Below are 17,163 nucleotides of genomic sequence, written 5' to 3'. Positions count from 1 at the left end.
CTGCGGACGCAGCAGCTGTGGGAGCCGAGCGCCCAGGTACGTGCGTGAGGCAGCCAGCACCCCACAGACTTGGCAGAGCGAATGATCCTCTGAAACAGCTGCTCCCCTCTGCTGCGGTCTTTGCACTGAGGAGGTAGTGGGTACAGAAACTTGAAGCGTTACTTCTAACAAATAGGAAGTTTTCAGATGACAGCCGTTGAAACCAGGACCAAAGTTGTTTAAAACTTTGGCATGTTTGGCATTTAACAGAATTTACAAGCATTTCCACAAATTAAGCATTTGTCAATACATTGTTTTAAACTTGATCACATCCAGGGAGCAGCCTGATAATGACACTCAGTACTTCAACAGTAAAAATGCCCCTTTACATTGGGATTATGTGCTACGTTATTGCCACTGGTCCTCACATAAAGCCTTCCCGACCATTTGCACTGATTGAGGCTTCAAGAACCATCAACTGGGAATAGAGTTTGCGTAGTAAACGTGACATAAAATTTACATGCTTTCACGCAATCTTCAGAATGGAAATTTGGAATGGAAAGTCAAATCAAGTCAATCAAGGTTTGCGTAAAGCTCCATGTTAACACTGACTCAGCCATGGCAAATGTCTTTGTGAAAGGCTGAATGAAACAGAATAGCATACATCATCATTTTTCTTCTTTTCTACAAGGCAAGTGCTCTTTCTCAAAAAGCAGACGTACAGCAACGGTCACTGCAGAGCTTTTGCTAAAAGAAAATAAGACTCTAAGTCATAGCTATCAAAGTATACCTTCTTTTGGCTGTTTAAAGAAAAATTAATGGATTTTTCTCTCTCTAAAGCTCTTACACTGACCAAGTATCTGCCCTAAGCCCAGGTAACTTCCATACTTCCTACAAGCACAGTTATAATACTTAAACAGATTATTGTTGGAAGGAAAGATCACGTTAATGGTAAGAACTCTGAGGACTGCAAATTGTTAAAGACCATCTGAAAGTGAAACTACGTTTTTAGGTATTCAAAACACAACAGTCTTATTCTTCTTCCTGACATTATCAGCAACAGATTACACCCTCCTCCTAGTTTGCCTGGCAATTTATGCAAGGCAAAGCTTCTCGCAGCCATGCTCACTGCGCATCCCATCAAACCAGAGACACATCACCTGGTGAGGATCTTGCAAATTACCTGGGTCTTACCACACTTCGGGGCTGACTGCATGAGTCACCTGCTCTCCAATGGAAATAACTACAAATATCAGAGCAGAAAAATAAGATGACTACATGTAAGCTTTATGATACAGAATGACTTCAAGAAAGCAGTTTCTATACCATCTTCTAATCCTTTCATCAGCATCATGAACTCGACATGGGAAGTCCCTGGAAACAGGAATAATCTTTTCAAAGTTAAAAATCTACACAACAAGATCATTCACTCTGAAACAGTGCTTGATTACTGTTTTAATTAAGAAGGAAAAGAGATAAACTGTCAGATCAAGAAGCATTATAATGCTATTAAATGTACAAATAATTTTTAAAAACTTTATTGTGATGCATGCTGTAAGCAATATTGCACACAAGTAACGCAAGCAGCATTCAGTCTTACGTTTGGTAATCAACAGCTCAGAATTTTTCTTGACAAAGGAGGGCTGTATGCTTTTTGCCTCAAGTATAATCAACAAGTAAACTGAGGTAGCGCTGGCCTTTTATGCACCGCACCCACACGACCACCAGTTACTGAATAATAAATGCCAGACTATTCCATTACTGTAATATGCATGAGCCGGAGGCTGACTCACATTCAGCCAGCTGCAACAAGGGAAACAAAGAGTTTTGAAACTTATTAGTAAAAAGGAGGGTGGGGTTTGTATTTTCATTCACTCTAGGTTAAGCTATCTATCCAAGGAGGCAATTACTTAAAGTCTAGAAAGAGTAACAGCTTGAAGGAAGTTTTTACTGAAATCTACCTTTATTTTAAATTGGGATGGAGGAAGGGAGAATGATATAATAATACTGCCCTAGTTAAAACATCTGAAAATTAACCTCCTATAATGAAAACACTGGCCAATAAGCAGCAGAGTTCTTCGCACATTAATCAGGGTGTCATAGTTCACTGAGTCTCCTTTACCCTCCCCCTACATCTGTCTGGTCAGCATGCCGCCAAATCTTTTGCCCCTCTATTTCCTCCTTGCCTTGCCTTCCAACCTACCTCCAACGCTCCTCTTAGGAAAACATGCAAGTTTTCTGTTTCCAGGAACAGAAAACAACTCTCGCATGGATAACCCATCAAAGACATGATGCAGAACTAAGCTGGTACTTTATCAAGACAATGGTTTTCCTCCTTCTCAAAGACCGATGCATTATTTGGTCATCTAGTTCTACAAAAAACTCAAGGAGATCACAGTTTTGTTCTAAAGTCCAATCTGACTGCAGTTTTTATTTAAACATCCATTCCTTTGCAGTCAGGCAAAGGAAAACAAAGGAACGGTGAAAAAGGCAGACATAAACTTTTCAAATTCAACATTATAACAAAGCAAGCTAAGATAAATGTGGTTTTCCTTGCAAATGCAGACAGATTAATAGAGATACTAGAAATAAATTGCTATTATAGTCCTAGAGAGAAAATACAGGCCTTCAAATGATAACAAATGTTGTATGGTTTTGACTGACTCAATCAGTCAAGAAGTTTTGCTGATCGTGACTCTCCTATAATCAGCCTTCCGTTGTCTAGGTTTAATTACTACTCGTGGAAAAGACCGACATCACTGGCACCAACCACTTTTACTGCTAATGCCGAAATAGGAGATAGTTTCAGTACAAATAACCACCTCGAGCTTCATCTAGTTAAACTGAAGTCAAGCACCACTATGATAAATGTGAAACTAAGCAATCAGCGTGACCTTTAGAACGCTGGCATAATAAAAACTGAAAAGCTGTATTCTGCAAATAATTCATGATTAATGCAGCAGAACTTTGTGCAGTGTTCCTAAATGTCCCGATGCAAGCGGTTCACCTGAAATCAAATATGAAATAGTGACATGCAAAGCCTCGTTAGCCTCTTAAGAAAAAAAAAAAAAAAAAGCAATCGATGCCAGGTTTACTGCCCTGTGCCGAGTCACTCAGGTAAGCGGTTAGCGTTACCAAACCAGACTGTGGCCCTTCACAGGGCACCGCTTGCAGGGAGGGAAGGCTCGGCCTCCAGCTAGAAGGTGGTGGGTGCCGTGCTGCCCAGCCAGCTCTCCCGTCGGTCTCGCCCTTGGGAGCCGCAGATGGAGGCTGAGAGCCGCCTCTCAAAGTCACCCCTCCTCTGCCTGCCCGTGCAGAGAACTGGCGGTGGTGCTGAAAAATGACTGCTGCCGGGAGCAGGGCTGCGCCGAGGGCTGCGGCCGGCCCCCGGCCCGGGTCCGGAGGGGAGGATGCCCGGGAGCCGGGCACCGCACAGCCCCGCACTGCCGTCCCGCCGGCTCCGCATCTCTTCTGACCTTTGTCCCACGCCAAAAGGTTACGGGCAACAATTCATTAATTAGTCGGCCACCCAGCGCTTTTCCTCCGAGTGGTCCCAAGCTTTGGGGGGGACGGGGGGACGGCAAGAGCCGTAACCTCTCCCCCCACCCCCCAGCCCCGCGACGGATAAACGCGTTGCTTTGACACCGTCCTCCCCGCCGAGCAAACCAGCGGGAAGCTGCCGGCCGCCAGACACCGCCGCCGGGCAGGGGAGCTGCCTCGCACCCCCTTCGCACGGCCAGCGGCCAGCATGCGCCGGAGGACACCCGTGCCGCTCGGGCGGCGCTCCCCGGGCACCGACCGCCCTGCCCCGAGGAGACGCGGGGGACCGGGGCCGGCTTCACACACGCTCCCCTCACCCCCCACCCCGGCGCCGAGCCCCGCTCCCCGCCGAGCGGCACGGGGGGGGGGAGCGGAGCGGGGCGAGGCGGCGGCGGCGCGGCCCTACCTCATACTGGATGTACTGCTTCCGCCACTCGGGGGTGATGTGCGCCGCGAGGTGCTCGGCGAACTTCATCCTGCCGCCGCCGGGCCGGGGCCGCGCTCGCTCTGCGCCCGCGGAGCCGCCTCAGCGGCGCTCGGCTGCGAAGGGGCCGCCGCCGCCGGCGGTAGTGGGGGGCGGGGGGGGGCCGCCGCCACACATGGGCCCCCGCCCGCCCGCCCCTCCACTCCTCAGCCCGCCTCGGGCCTCCTCAGCGCCGCCCCGCCGCTGCCGCCGCCGCCTCCTCCGCCGCCGCCGCCATCTTCCCCGTCCCGCCGCCCCGCCGCCGCCTCCCAGCCGTCAGCCGGCCCGACAGCCAACCGGCCGCCGGCAAGGCGCCATCGCCACGGCAACCGCCGCCGCCGCCCACCGCCGCGCGGGGCGGGGCGGGGCGGAGGGCGGAGGGGCGGGGCGGAGGGCGGTCGGCCCCGCCCCTGCCCGCCGGGCCCGAGGCGGGGGGGGGGGGGGGCGGTGGCGCCGGGGCTCCCCCAGCCGGGGACGGCCCGGTTCGTTTTACTCTTTCTGCTCATTTCGGGGGGTCGGTTTGGACCCCAAAGTGTCACCTTCGTCCCTGAGGCTCTCCAGCCCAGCCCCCCCATAAGCGATGGCAGCAGCAGCCATCTGGGACAGCCCCAGTTTGAATCCTGAACTCTTTGGGGCTGGCTGGCATGGGGATGGGGACGGGAATGGGGATGGGGATGGGGATGGGGATGGGAATGGGGATGGGGATGCGGATGGGGAGAAGAGTACCAGGGAGAGCGATGTGCGTGGGAGGAACGAGGTGAGGGGATGGAGAGGTACCAGCCAGGGAAAAGAGAGCAAGCGAGGAAGGATGGAGATGGAGTAGGAGAAGACACAAGAAAGATGAGTAAGAATTGAAGGAGGAGGGAAATCAGGCTGACAAGCCACAAAAAGCTAGGGGGGTGGAAGAGAAGGAGAAGGCAGTGCAAAGGAAAAGGAGGAGTGGAAGAGAAAGGGGGGGGAAGGGAAGATTCTCCAAAAGTTGCATGATCGCAAAAGCCTTCGCCCTCGCACCGCTCGGCACACTCACCGGCAGGGTGCTGTGCACAGCGCCGTGGGGCGAGGGGGAGCGGGGAAACCCAGGGCAGGTGTAAGAGCAAGCCCGCGCACGCTTGCCCCAAAATACAGACACTCCCGGAGCTGGGGGCTTTAGTACCCACTGCGTTATAGTGTGAGAGACCAAACTGGAGCCATCTGGAGTGGGGCTGCAGCCCTCGGTTCTCCCAGGGTATCCCAGTGGCCCTAATCTTGCCCGTCCCCAATTCCCAGATTTGGGCAATTTGCTGCATTTGGGTTTAATTTTGGTGTTCCTTCAAGACTGCCAACCTCCAGCACTACTTCAGATTATAGTTTCAGCTTTTTCCTGTATCCCCACCAGGGCCGACCCCATCCCAGCTGCCAGCCCCTTGGCACGGCAGCTTTCCTGCCCATGCCCACCACCGTCGGCAGCTGCCCGGAGCATCGCTCCCATTGATGTCTGCAGGAGCAGAGCTCGTTTGTTGCTGTGATTTATCAGGGTCCTGTCGCAGGCCTCTGATTTGCGAGGGCTCTTACCCGTGCTGAGATTTACCCGGCGGTGACAGCGGCACATGCAGCAGCGATCCTCGCTGATACCATCTCTTAATTATGTTTGCAGAAAACGGTTTAATGAATAGAGCTTTAGTGCCCTTCATCCGAAACTTCACACTCAGCAACCTGCCCAGCGCTGACCTCAGCGCGAGCCAACCGCTATGTCACAGCTTGACTTACATTTAGCAGGTCACCGGCTTTTTAATGCATTACCTTTGCAGGCTTGTTCCAGATAAAATCGCTCAGGGTCTGAGCCTGCTCCCACCACGATCAGTGGCACTGACTTCAGCGGGAGCAGACGTGAGGTGGGTCTTTGCATCTTCGACCCTTTGAATACCGTCAGGCTTCCAGAGATAACGTGCAGCGCGGGGGAGGAGAATGGATTAAGAAATAAATATTCTCCGCATTTTTTGCTGGATGCATTGCGTGAAATATATGCCGTGATGTACAATAAGCAAATATCTTCTAATACGACAGCTTGCAAATTCAGCGACTGAAAATAGCTAGTGATCCCCCCTTCCCTGTGTACCTCGGAGAGTTTTTTACCCACCAATAAATGCTATTTATTTATTTAATACCAATAAATGCTATTTATTGGTATTAAACAAAGACAGACGATAGCAGGGGAGGCAGAGCAGAGGCTGGACTCCTTACTCACCATTGCCATGCTCTCTAGCAACAGCTCTGTTTAAATATCTGATTGGCAAAACCCTGCCTCCTGTTATCAGACGCGCTTTGGGACCACAGTTGGCATCGTGACAGTGTGTCAGTGCTCTGCTGGGACTTGGGGCTTTCCGACTCCTCAAAATGTTTCAAAACTCTCAGCTCTGCCTATCCAGGGGCTGGGGGAGGAAGGCAGGAAGGAAGAGAGGGCAGGAGAAGCCTTAAATGAAAGAGGAAGGGCCACCGCCGCCGCCTGCCTCCGCTGCCTTCTGCCCTCGGACCGGAGGGCAGGCAGGGGGAATGCGGGCAACGCATCCCGGCCAAGGAGGGATGCCAATCCCAACCAGTCCTGGTCTCGGGTCCAGATCCCAGTCCCTGTGCCTCGAGTCTGGAACCCAGTCTCCATACCTTGCTTGCACCAGGCTGCAACATTCCCCTCATCTCTCGCTCTTTTCCAGGAAAGAGTTTGCATTGTGATATTCCCCCATGCTGTTGTAGCTAGGAAAAAATAAAAGCAGCAATGTTATTTGCATTTTTAAACCGAGCAAGGAGAAGTCGGGAGTGGGCTTTCTGCCAGTGCAGTCTGGCACTTGCTTTGTTGAGAGCATATAGAATAATTTATAAATAGCATGGTGGGTTTTTTTAAAAAAATATAATTATACTTTTAAAGATCCTGTATTGCTGGGGAGAAGGAGTCTTCAAAAGAGGCTTTAGAAAAAGAGTCTTGCAGAGGGAAAATTTGCTTTAATGGCATTCATAAAATCACAAAGAGGAGGGTTTTCCATAGCAGAAGACAATGCAGGACACCCACCGACAAGCATTTCTACACCTCTCTTCCCACCTCCTCCCCAGGCAGCCTACTTTAAAGATGCCTGCATATTTAGGGGCTCGGTTTGTCACGGGAGGGGATGCTTTTGCAGCACGACCCTCCCTGGCCCCACAAGCAGAGCAGGACGTGCTGAGCCTGGACCACTGGCTGGGTCAACATCAGGGGAAACAGGGAAGATAAATTCATCTCCTCTCCATCGAAACCAGAAGAAATAATGCCTGAGCCGAGGGGACCGGGAGCAGCGGCATGCCCCCGACTTCGGCACGGCAAAGCTGCTCTCAGCTGCCGGCCAGAGCTGCTCCGCAGAGGTGGCGGGGGCATCGCCAGGGGAATGGATGCCCTCTGCATCCTCCGCTGCCCTGACCTGCCCGGGCGGTGATTCCTGCCCCCGAGGGAGGACCAGGGGCTTCGCTGCCGCCGCTTGGTAAGGAAGGTGGGGAATAAATAAATGCAGAAGTAAAAGCAGGTCGGGGGCGAGCTTGAGGTGGAACAACGAGGGGTTTTAGTAAATCACACCAACAGATGCTGCCCTGCCTGCCAGGATCAATAAAGCAGCAGCCCTGGGCTTCGGATACCCTCGGCATCCACCGGCCAGCCCCGAATCCTCCCATTATCTGCTTCATCAATACCGGTCTTGAGAAACACAATCAATATATTAGATTTCCCAGAGACAGCAGTGCAAAATGCACAAATCCTCCGGCAGCCTGAGTTGGAGCTATTGATTTTTCACATATTCTCCCTCCCCGCCCGGTACTGGCGGAGATCGAGGGTGTGATTATGAGCATCAGGAGCCGGGGGGGGCTCAGTCCCCAGGGTAGAGGCAGCGCACAGGGTCAGACTGGGAGCAGCACAGCTCAATCCACGGCTCAATGGGAATTGTCAGGGCATTTATACACCCAGGCAAGATGCCTGCACCGGGTTTTTTAAGCCAGGAGGAGTAGTGGTTTCAAGGCAATAATAATGCACTGGATGGGTCTGATTCCAGCGGCAGGGATGTCGGTCCTAATTCAGCCTCTTCCAAGTGCTGTCCCAGCAGCCATAACCTCCCACAGCTCTTCCAAGTGGGGTAAGATGGTGCTTTCATCCCCGTTTCAGCAGGAGCCAGGATGAGACCTGCCAGGAGGAGATGTGCCTGCCTCCGCCTTGCCTGCAGGTGGGTCACCTTACCCGCCGGCTGAATTTGATCCATCGGGACTTGAGCCCATCACGGAGGCGGATTTAGGACTCAGGATCCCCAACAGCCAGCCCCAGGGATGGGGCAGCCCTGTCCCCAGCTGCAAGCACATGGGCATGTGGGTCTGTGGGCTGTAATCATGCCCTGCCTGGCTTATTTATCACCTCCCCTGCACTCTTCAGGGCAGGATTTGGCCCATACATTGCTCAGCCACTGTCAACATGCCTGATATTAAAAACCCCAAGGTTGGGCAACAATGTACCCCTGGCTGCAAGCCCGCGTGTAGAGGCACAATTGCTACCAAAATGTCTAGGGATGCAGAAACACGGAGCAAAAAGCCAAAGTGGCAGCAGCTCCCCTTTGCCGGGAGATGCCCCATGGGGGAAGCGGGGCTGCCTCCGCTCATCGCCTGACGTCCCTGAGCAGGCTGACCTTTCCCAGGCTGACTCACGACCGACGTATGCACGGCCGCGAGCAGAGGGCAGCTCCTCGCATGTGTCCCCACCACTTTACTTGAGATCGCAGGGTTGTCCTGCCTGGAAACCCAGCCGGGGAATAAGAAAAAAAACATCTGCCCAGACGGTTTAGGTCAAGGTGCCACTGCCGGGTTGCTTCCAGCCCCAATCCTGCGCTGTGAGGGGTGCAGTGTCCCCCACCACCGTAGATGGATGAGCCCCGGGGAGCTGTGCTGGTGGTGCTGGGCCAGGGACTCTCTGTGCTGTCTTACAACCAGGAGCAGATGGGGGGTTTCACGCCCTTCGCTGGTGTGTAAGTGATTGCTCCTGGATCATTTCCAATACATATATATGTGTCTGGTTTAATTTATGCACGCTTGCTTTGTGCGAGAAGACAGCAGCTGACCAGTGGTTAAGAAAACTGAACACCTCGAAAAGGTCTAAAATTAGAGAAGAAACAAGAGCTGCTTCCTCCAAGCCACAGAGCTGTCTGGGCTGCTTCCAGGAGAGCCCCAGGAAGAACCTCTGCCCTCCCTGCTCTGTCCCCAGGACTGCCCCACTGCTAAATCCCGCTCCTCGCCAGCTGCAGCAGGGGAGAGTACAGCATCCATCTCCCCCAGCACCTCTCAGCATCTGTGGCACTGCCCCACTGTGCCCTGGATCAGGATGGATCCTTATCCCTACAGGATGTTTTCCAGGAGACAGGGCTGGTAAAGCGCCAGGTGGCCTTGGGACCGTCCCCCTCCTGTTTACTCCAACCTCGTTTGCCTTGTTAAACACGCTCTTGCCTCCCCATTGCCATCCTGGCTGCTGGTCCCTTCCCAGGGGGATATACCACGGGAGGGGGGAAAAGAAAGGGGGGGCAGCACCCTGCCGAACAGTGGAAAGGTAGGTGACCTGGGACAAGAAACGGTGTCCCCGGAGCTGCTGCTGCCAGCTCGTGCAGCCAACGCCACCGTCACACCAGAGTCGCAGCAGGTCACGGAGGAAACATGAGATATCGGCGTATCTTGGTGTATTGATGCTGCAGGCAGCAAGCTGCCACAAGCACAATAAAGCGGTACAAAGATGCTTTATGTTTGCCAAGTAGTCCCCGCTGGGAAGAGTAGACCGTACCTGTGTGTGACATCATGCATTGGTGTAACCGTATGCTAGAGGACGCGTCACTGCGATTCTCTGCACTAAATGTGTGTCCCTTTACCAGCATGTCTATAATGGCAACAAAGAGCTCAGTGCAGGCAAGGTTGAGGTGTGTGGTAATAGCTATGGCAGAAATCTCCAAAGCTGGCTGGACTTTCTGGGAATTTTTGGAAATCCTGCCACAGCTTTGTGGTTTTTTTAACAACCTCTGAACCTTATCAAAGTGCACAAAAGGCCACAAGCTTCCTATTTGCAAGGGCCATGTTAGGAAAACAACAGCCCCTCCTGCCAAACCTGGCTTGAGCCCTGCGTCGTGCGCATTCTTAGGGCGGTCAAATCCTGCTGATGCCCCCAGTGTGTTGCAGGGGACAGACCTTGTCCATAGCGAGTCCATTTGGTGATCGGCTGGGACAGCACTAGGTTAGGCTGTTTCTCCATGGAGGGTCTTACTTGGCCTGGAAGGAACCATGTGTCTTCAGGTCTCATTCCCTTGTGCATCGAGGCTGAGCATGAGCCGTCTGTAGGTGCTGTAATACATGGTTCCAGGTCCTGCAGCCTCAGGACAGATATCAGATTGGAAAGAATCATTTAAAGCAAGTGGGGACATGTCCCAAAGGTCCTTGTGCCACCGCAGCAGAGAGCAAGAGGCTGCACGGCAGCTGGGTTCCCGGCCCAGCCATGGGCTGGGGAGCGGCTGGGCTGAGTTCGTGCTCAGGACTCCACATCTGCTCCCAGGCAGCTGCTTGGGAAACAACAGCTCTGGTCTCCAACAGCAGCCGCAGACCAGACACAGCCTGGCTCCATCCTCCCTGTAGAAATTAGTCCTGGTGCTGCAAACTGCACGTGTGGGGAAAACCCCCAGCATTTCTCAGCGCCTCTGATCAATGCCAGCAGATTTGGCAAGGGTCACCTCTACAGCCTGAGACCCCTGTCCTCTGCAGTTCCTCTCCGATTCCAGACATCATTATGATTTTATGATACCTCTGGCAGGAATTAGGCTAAAACCCTTCCCTTGCTAATAGGGACCACCAAACGGGCAGGGGCTCTGATGACTGGGCTCATCCCCGGCAGGGTGGGGTGGAGGGGACACCAGGTGTCCCCTTCCTCTGAACCACCCCAGCCTGCCTGGTCAGGACACGCCAACCTGCAACCCGAGCCCTGGCCGCTCTATTTTATGGCCAAAACAAGCCATAAATCTCCTTCCGCAGAGCTGGAAGGTGCAATCGCTTTTCTGCGGTGCAGGTTTTTCCTTGCACGACTTGTAGCATCACGTGAGGGAAATCTGTAAGTAAAAGTCAGGCTGGAGCCATTTATAACGGCAGCACCGTGATTGTTACTGCTGACAGCTGCAATTACAGGCACTCACTTCGATCACTCCTCGCTGGGGGAGAGCGGAGCCAGCACCAGAGTGGGGAAGTGGTTGGAAGCAGCTTTTCTGGAGCTCTGTCCCCTCTCCGGTGGACCTTGTCACCCATGGGCAGTACTCAGGGAGGGTTTCAGGGAGGAGTGTAGGATGGGGAGTAACCCCCAGGAAGGAGGGTTTGGGGAGGGATGCAGGATGCTCCCCAGTAAGGAGACCTCATTGAACTCATCAGCTGGTGCTCACCTCCGTGGGCACGACATCAGCTGGTGCTCACCACTGTGGGCATGACATCAGCTGGTGCTCACCTCCATGAGCATGACATCAGCTGGTGCTGACCACTGTGGGCATGACATCAGCTGGTGCTCACCTCCATGAGCATGACATCAGCTGGTACTCACCACTGTGGGCATGACATCAGCTGGTGCTCACCTCCATGGGCAGGACGGGGGATTGCCCCAGGGCTGCGCAGGGACAGACAGCAGGTTCAAGTGCTCACCGGGGAGAAATGCCGCTGGTGGCCCCAGATAAACCCAAGGTGGGCTACAAGTGAGGGCATCCCCGGTGGGTCACCACCAGGCACATCTTGCCAAGGCTATGGTCTAGATCTCCCGCCTGTGAGATGCCACAGTGGCTGGGGAGCTGCCAGGAGATTTGAGAGCTGGGTACCTGTGCCCGATGCAACACCAGAGGGATGAAGAGCCAGCCGTGGGGCGAGCAGGGGATGGGTGGGCAGCAGACCTTGCCTGGGGGAGATGGAGAGCAAAATGAGGGACATCTGTGGCCTTGCAGTGGCAGGGCAGTGACAAATGGAGCCATTACTCTCTGTCTGCTGCTGCACAGAGATGTGAGACAAGGGGGAGCGGCAAAAGGCTGGGGAGCGTGGAGGTGGCAGCCCTGCAGCAGCTGAACCTCAGTGGGGCTTTCCTGCTGAACGCCTCAGCTCTATCTTCTCAAAGCAGTTTGAGGGGAACCGAAACATCCGAAAGCAGGCTAAATTTCATAATTAGCTCAGGTGAAAAAAAACCCAGCCTTAAGAAGTGACTGTTTATTTTGCTGTTTTCAATGAATAACACCTAGGGGTTTGTTTCAAAACAAAGGGCTCTGCTGTGGTCTCTGCACATACATGAAAAAAAAATGGGAAAGAGGGTGGATGGAGCAGGAGGCTGAGTAAAGCAAAACACAAATGAAGCTTTTTGTGTTTGTTTCACACCAAGCAAAGCACTCTAGGTCAGCCAAACTGAAATTTCTCCTTATGTTTTTCATTTGAATTTAGAAAACAAAATACCATACAAAATTTCATCTGACTGCCCCAGACTGAAAAGACTTAGTGGTGAGGTATCTCTTCCCAGAGAAAGATCCACTATTTGCACAGCTCTGGCTGCAACCTTTGAACCGCTGGCCAGCCGCCGTGTTGCAACCATGCTGTTGCTGATATCAGCCCAGCAAGGCTTCAGGCACGCTTGGCACCTGGCAGAGGAGTTTTTCCATCAATGTTGAAGAGGTCTAATGATATGCCGGGGAGAGGGGAGATTTATGCACTTCTGTGGGGGGTTATGCATTCTTTTTCCATCGTGGCTACTGATTTGTATTCACCACGGCACGGGACTTTATGGAACGAGGGAATCGATGTTTTATTGATATCTAAAAAACCTGTATGATGGATGTGCTAATTACACACTTTTCTCCCAGACCCCCTTTATTATACACAAACAAATGGCCCTGGTGCTATAATGAATGCAGGTAAAATGTGCAGTGGAGTCAAACTCCATGGAGGTGATGCGTGTGAGGGAGGCCTTGCTTATGCTGGGGCAGAGACGTCGGCCTTTTGTTTAGCTTCTTCCCTGGCCAGTATTGAATTTTGGTTTCCCGTTGCCTTTGACTCCGTTTCTGTTTCATGGAAATCACCTCCCTTGTCAGGGACAGAGGGGCATGGCTTTTGCAGCCACTCTGTGGGCTCCTGGCTGCTACAGCATCTATTGGCTCCCAAAAATATTGAGCAGGGTGTGCATTTGCACTGCCTTGCTAACAAGGGACACAGGCACAGGGTGAAAAATGAGCACGTTTTTTTTCATCTTTCTGCTAAAGCAGTGAGTGTGCAGAGTAGAGGAGCAGCAGCTGGTGGTCATCTCCCCTCCTCCCTCGGCCACTGCAGGGGTGAAGGTGAGCCGGGTGCCGTGACGTGTATCACGTGTAGCGATACATATAAAAAATCCATATTCCAGATGGAAATCCCAGCTGAAGACAGGCACACACTGCCCTGTCCCTGTCTAATGAGCCAGGCACTGCTCCAGCCTGAGCCCCATCTGAACGGTCCTCCTGCAGGTCTAGGCAGGGAAGAATGATGGCTCTGCTCGATGCTGGGAAGCGGCTGTGCTCCAGGGTCTGCTTTCTGCACAGGGGATGTGGCGTTTGGGGAGCCACCAGAGTAGTGAAAGGACCTTCTTGGTCCAGGACCTGGAATAGATACAAGAGGTGGTAGCACCATAGATGAGAAGGTGGGATAACATACAGAGCCCAAAGCATCGCACCGGCGTGCCACCTGCCAGAAACTCACAGCACGGCTTGGTTTTTCACAGGGAGGACTTTGTGGTCTTGGGGGCCAGGGGAAAAGCTCTCAGCCATCAACGTCCTGCCCGGCCAAGTGGAGGCTTTGGCAGGCAGCTGCCACCCATGCAGCTCCAGGCTTTGTCAGCAGGTAATACCTGGCCCAGGGTGGGGGTCCCTGGCTTGGCGGTGCCCCATGGGGATGTTTGGCAAAGGCTCGGTCAGGAGCGAGTCCCCCCTCAGTCCCTCCTGTGCCCTGGGCACGGGAGTTCCCGCACAGGGATGGTGGGAGGCATGATGGGGAGAAGGCTTCTCCCCCCACTGGGGCTCAGGCACAGGGGGTAAATCTCCCAAGAAGAAGAGATGAAGGAGACGAAGAAGACAAGAGCAGTAGGACGAGGACATGTGCACTGGGTAGCCTGGAGGAGCTCAGTAAACAGGAGGGGACATTTATTAACCAGAGGCACAGCTCTGCCCGCAGAGGAGGTGATGTGTGCTGGGGGCTGTGCCATGGGAGGGGAGCGTGCCGGGCTCTCCCGGCTCCCCATCCCCTCACCCCCAGGATGGCACACGCGTCCCCAGTCTGCAGCCTGGTCCTCCTCCATAGACAGGTGTCTCGCACAGTGAAATGCACAGCCACAAACAAACAAGCTCTTAATTGCCTCTTTCTCCTTTTGTTGTGGAAAAAAAAAATGTAATCATAGCTTAGCTTGCAGGGATCCCTTCAGATGTTCTTTTCAGGCTGGCTGGGGTTTGGTGTGCGCAGTGGCCTCTGCCCTCTGCAGAGGGACAATGACAGGTCTCTGGGCTGATCGGCAGGATGGATACGATAATTATACAGAGATATTTTTTCCCTGCTCGGCACTGCTGGTTACAGCCTGTTATTGTGTCTCTGCGATCCCATTGCAGGATCTGGGGCTGACCCACACGCGCAGCTCGTGCAAGGGCCCTGAAGGATTTTCTTTACCACTCAGTGCCCGTAACACTTCTGGTTTTGTGGGCTCTGCAGCCAGGGGCTGGGAGAATGGGCCAAATTTGGCCTGGCTCATACTGGGATGACTGAGGCTCTCCCAGCCCTGAGTCGCTTCATGTTTGCAGGGGGTGGTTGGTGCATCTGGCACAAGGGCATCGGCCCTGGTGTCCCCCAAGCCCCAGTCTGGCTCTCTCCCAGGCTGCTGGGGACCGGCAACTAAATAAAAATCATCCCGCAGAGCAGGCGCAGCATGCCTGAGCCCAGCATCCCCATCCTCATGGGGGATGCCAGGCTCCTAAAACCTCCACGGGTGCCTTGCATCAAACCTGCTCCCACGCCTGCCAAAATGAGGGGGTGGAAGGAAGGATCAGGCCCTCTGTGCAGTCACTCTTAAAAAAAAGGCAAGGAAAAAGTGAGAGAGATCTAGTGGGAGCTGTAAGTGCTCTAGCTAAGAAACCCAGCAAGGTAGTGAGGCCTCTCTCACCATGGAGACAAACTGGAGAGCGTGCAGAGGCTGTGTGCTTCAGTTAATTTGCTGCAAGTACTTTTTCCAAGCTATTCAAAGAGGGTTTCTTCCTGCCAGCCTGCCCGGCTGCCTGTCCCTTGCCGAATGCCGGCAGGCTCGGACCGGGTGATGCTTCCCCATGGCGAGCAGGGCTGGTCGGGGCGACACAGCCAGCCGGATGGAGCCGAACGACTTCTGGTGGAGAGCGGCGCAGAGGACGAGTTCGCTGTAAATATTGCGGTCTGTTTATGAGGCTGGGTGTTAATCACGCACTGGAGAGGAGCTATTATTTTTTATTTGCAAGTGGCAGAGCCAAGCCGTTTTCACCTTTCCGCCCCTTCCTGGTTCAAAGAGGGGCTTCGTCCCCCCTGCACAGGCAAGGAGGCAGTGGGGGCCACAGACCCGCTCGCAGGGCACCCTTCGTCTGCTCAGCAGGCAGCCCCGGGCAGAGCAGGCACTTGCAGGTGCGGTCCCGGCTCTGGCACAGTTGAGCCCACCTCTGCTCTGGTACCAAGCAGAGACTGGGACCCCACCCGCACCAGCTGGGATGCAGGGGTCCCCTCCTGCTCTGTGCAGGGTAATGGTGTAGCTACGCTCCCACGGTTGGACCCAGACCCTCTTCTTGTATGCAGAGCCCAGGGATGGGGACATTGCCACGGCTTGGTGGCCTGGTGGGAGAATGATGGTGTCCAGGCAGGGCCATGTCCAGGTGCTCCAGCGACACTCCAGCTTGCTGCCCTGGCTGCGTTGGGGCTTTTTTCCCCGCTAAGTAAAACCTCCCGCACCCAGTGAGGCTGTGAAGGAAGTAAGAGAACAAAAGTCAGCTTATTCCTGCCTCTGATGGAAGGTCTTTTTTCCACAGTGCTTGCATTTCCCCCTGCAAGCCCCAGGATGGAAAGACAGGCACATGCATCGCTCACAGGCTGCACGAGTGAGTCTGTAGCATCTGGGACACGGCCGGGAGACCGCAGCCAGCCGTAGGGATGGACCACGTCACGCGCAGGATGCGCCTTCACCCTCATCCTCACGCCCAGGGGGAACGAGAGCGCATCCAACCCCCGGTGCTTTGGGGTGAGACGGGGACCTCTAAAACCACGGTGCAAAACCCCGGCTTGCTGCTTGCCCCTCTTGGCCTTACCGTGCCCACCCGTAGGAGGGGGTCACGCTGTGGGGCAGCCCCCCCACGCCAGGCAGCGGGCCGCGGGGGGAGCAGCGTGCCCCGGCCGAGGTGGCCGGAGGAAGAGCGGGTCGGGGTGCTGCTGGGGTGGCCGAGGTTTCCCCGGGGGGACTCAGGGCTGCCATTTGCTGAGGCCGGGGGCGGAGGAGGGAGATGGACTCGACAGCTGTGCCAGGGACGGGGGAAAACTTTCCGCCCGAAGTAGATACCGGGCTAAATATAAACCGCTTTTGGGCCGGCGATTGGCCGGGACCCCCGGGGCGGCGGGCACCACCCGGCACCCTGCACCCGCATCCCGGGGGGGATGCTGGCTGCCGTCCGGCTCCCGCCGCCCGAAGGCCGGGGGCTCCCCCCGGCCCCGCGCCCGCTCGGCCCGGAGCGGCGGGCGGCCTGCGACTGCCCTCCAGCGGCAGCGGGGAGGCGGCGGGTCCCCTCCGGCCTGGCCACGGCGGGAGCGGTGGTACCGGACCCCGGGACGGGACCTCGGGGGACGCGGGTCCCAGCCAAGCGCGAAGGCGGGGTTTGGGGGCGCGGGGGAGCTCGGGGGTGGCGGGGGTCAGGTTTGGCAAAGGCTATAAACAGTGTGAGGGTGCGGGCGGCCGCCTCGTCGGGAGCGGCTGTTTAATCACCATCAGCAGAGCCGCGGGCGAGGGGTCATAAAGCCGAGCCCAGGCGATGTGTCTCCGGGTCGCCGGCGTGCCGCTCTCGGCCCCCCGGCCGCCCCGGAACCCTCGGTGCTCGGCGCGCGTTTCTGGCGGGCGGTCCGGCTGCCCGTACCGAGGCGTGAGGGGG

At 54.9% G+C, this 17,163-nt stretch overlaps 1 protein-coding gene across 1 annotated transcript in view; it reads right to left on the bottom strand.

The window, feature by feature from the left end:
* XPR1 (xenotropic and polytropic retrovirus receptor 1) overlaps positions 1 to 4,190 on the bottom strand; it is a 118,066-nt gene extending 113,876 nt beyond the window's left edge. Inside the window, exon 1 of the mRNA XM_049809137.1 lies at positions 3,926 to 4,190. Within this exon, the coding sequence (XP_049665094.1) occupies positions 3,926 to 3,994 (69 nt within the window). The 5' untranslated portion in view covers positions 3,995 to 4,190. The remainder of the gene's footprint in view (positions 1 to 3,925) is intronic.
* Positions 4,191 to 17,163: the final 12,973 nt, after the last annotated feature.

This window comes from Accipiter gentilis, chromosome 8 (assembly GCF_929443795.1).
Source record: "Accipiter gentilis chromosome 8, bAccGen1.1, whole genome shotgun sequence".
Lineage (NCBI taxonomy): Eukaryota > Metazoa > Chordata > Aves > Accipitriformes > Accipitridae > Astur > Astur gentilis.
The sequence above is the reverse complement of the archived record's forward strand: the minus strand, read 5'-3'. Positions and strand labels throughout refer to the sequence as shown.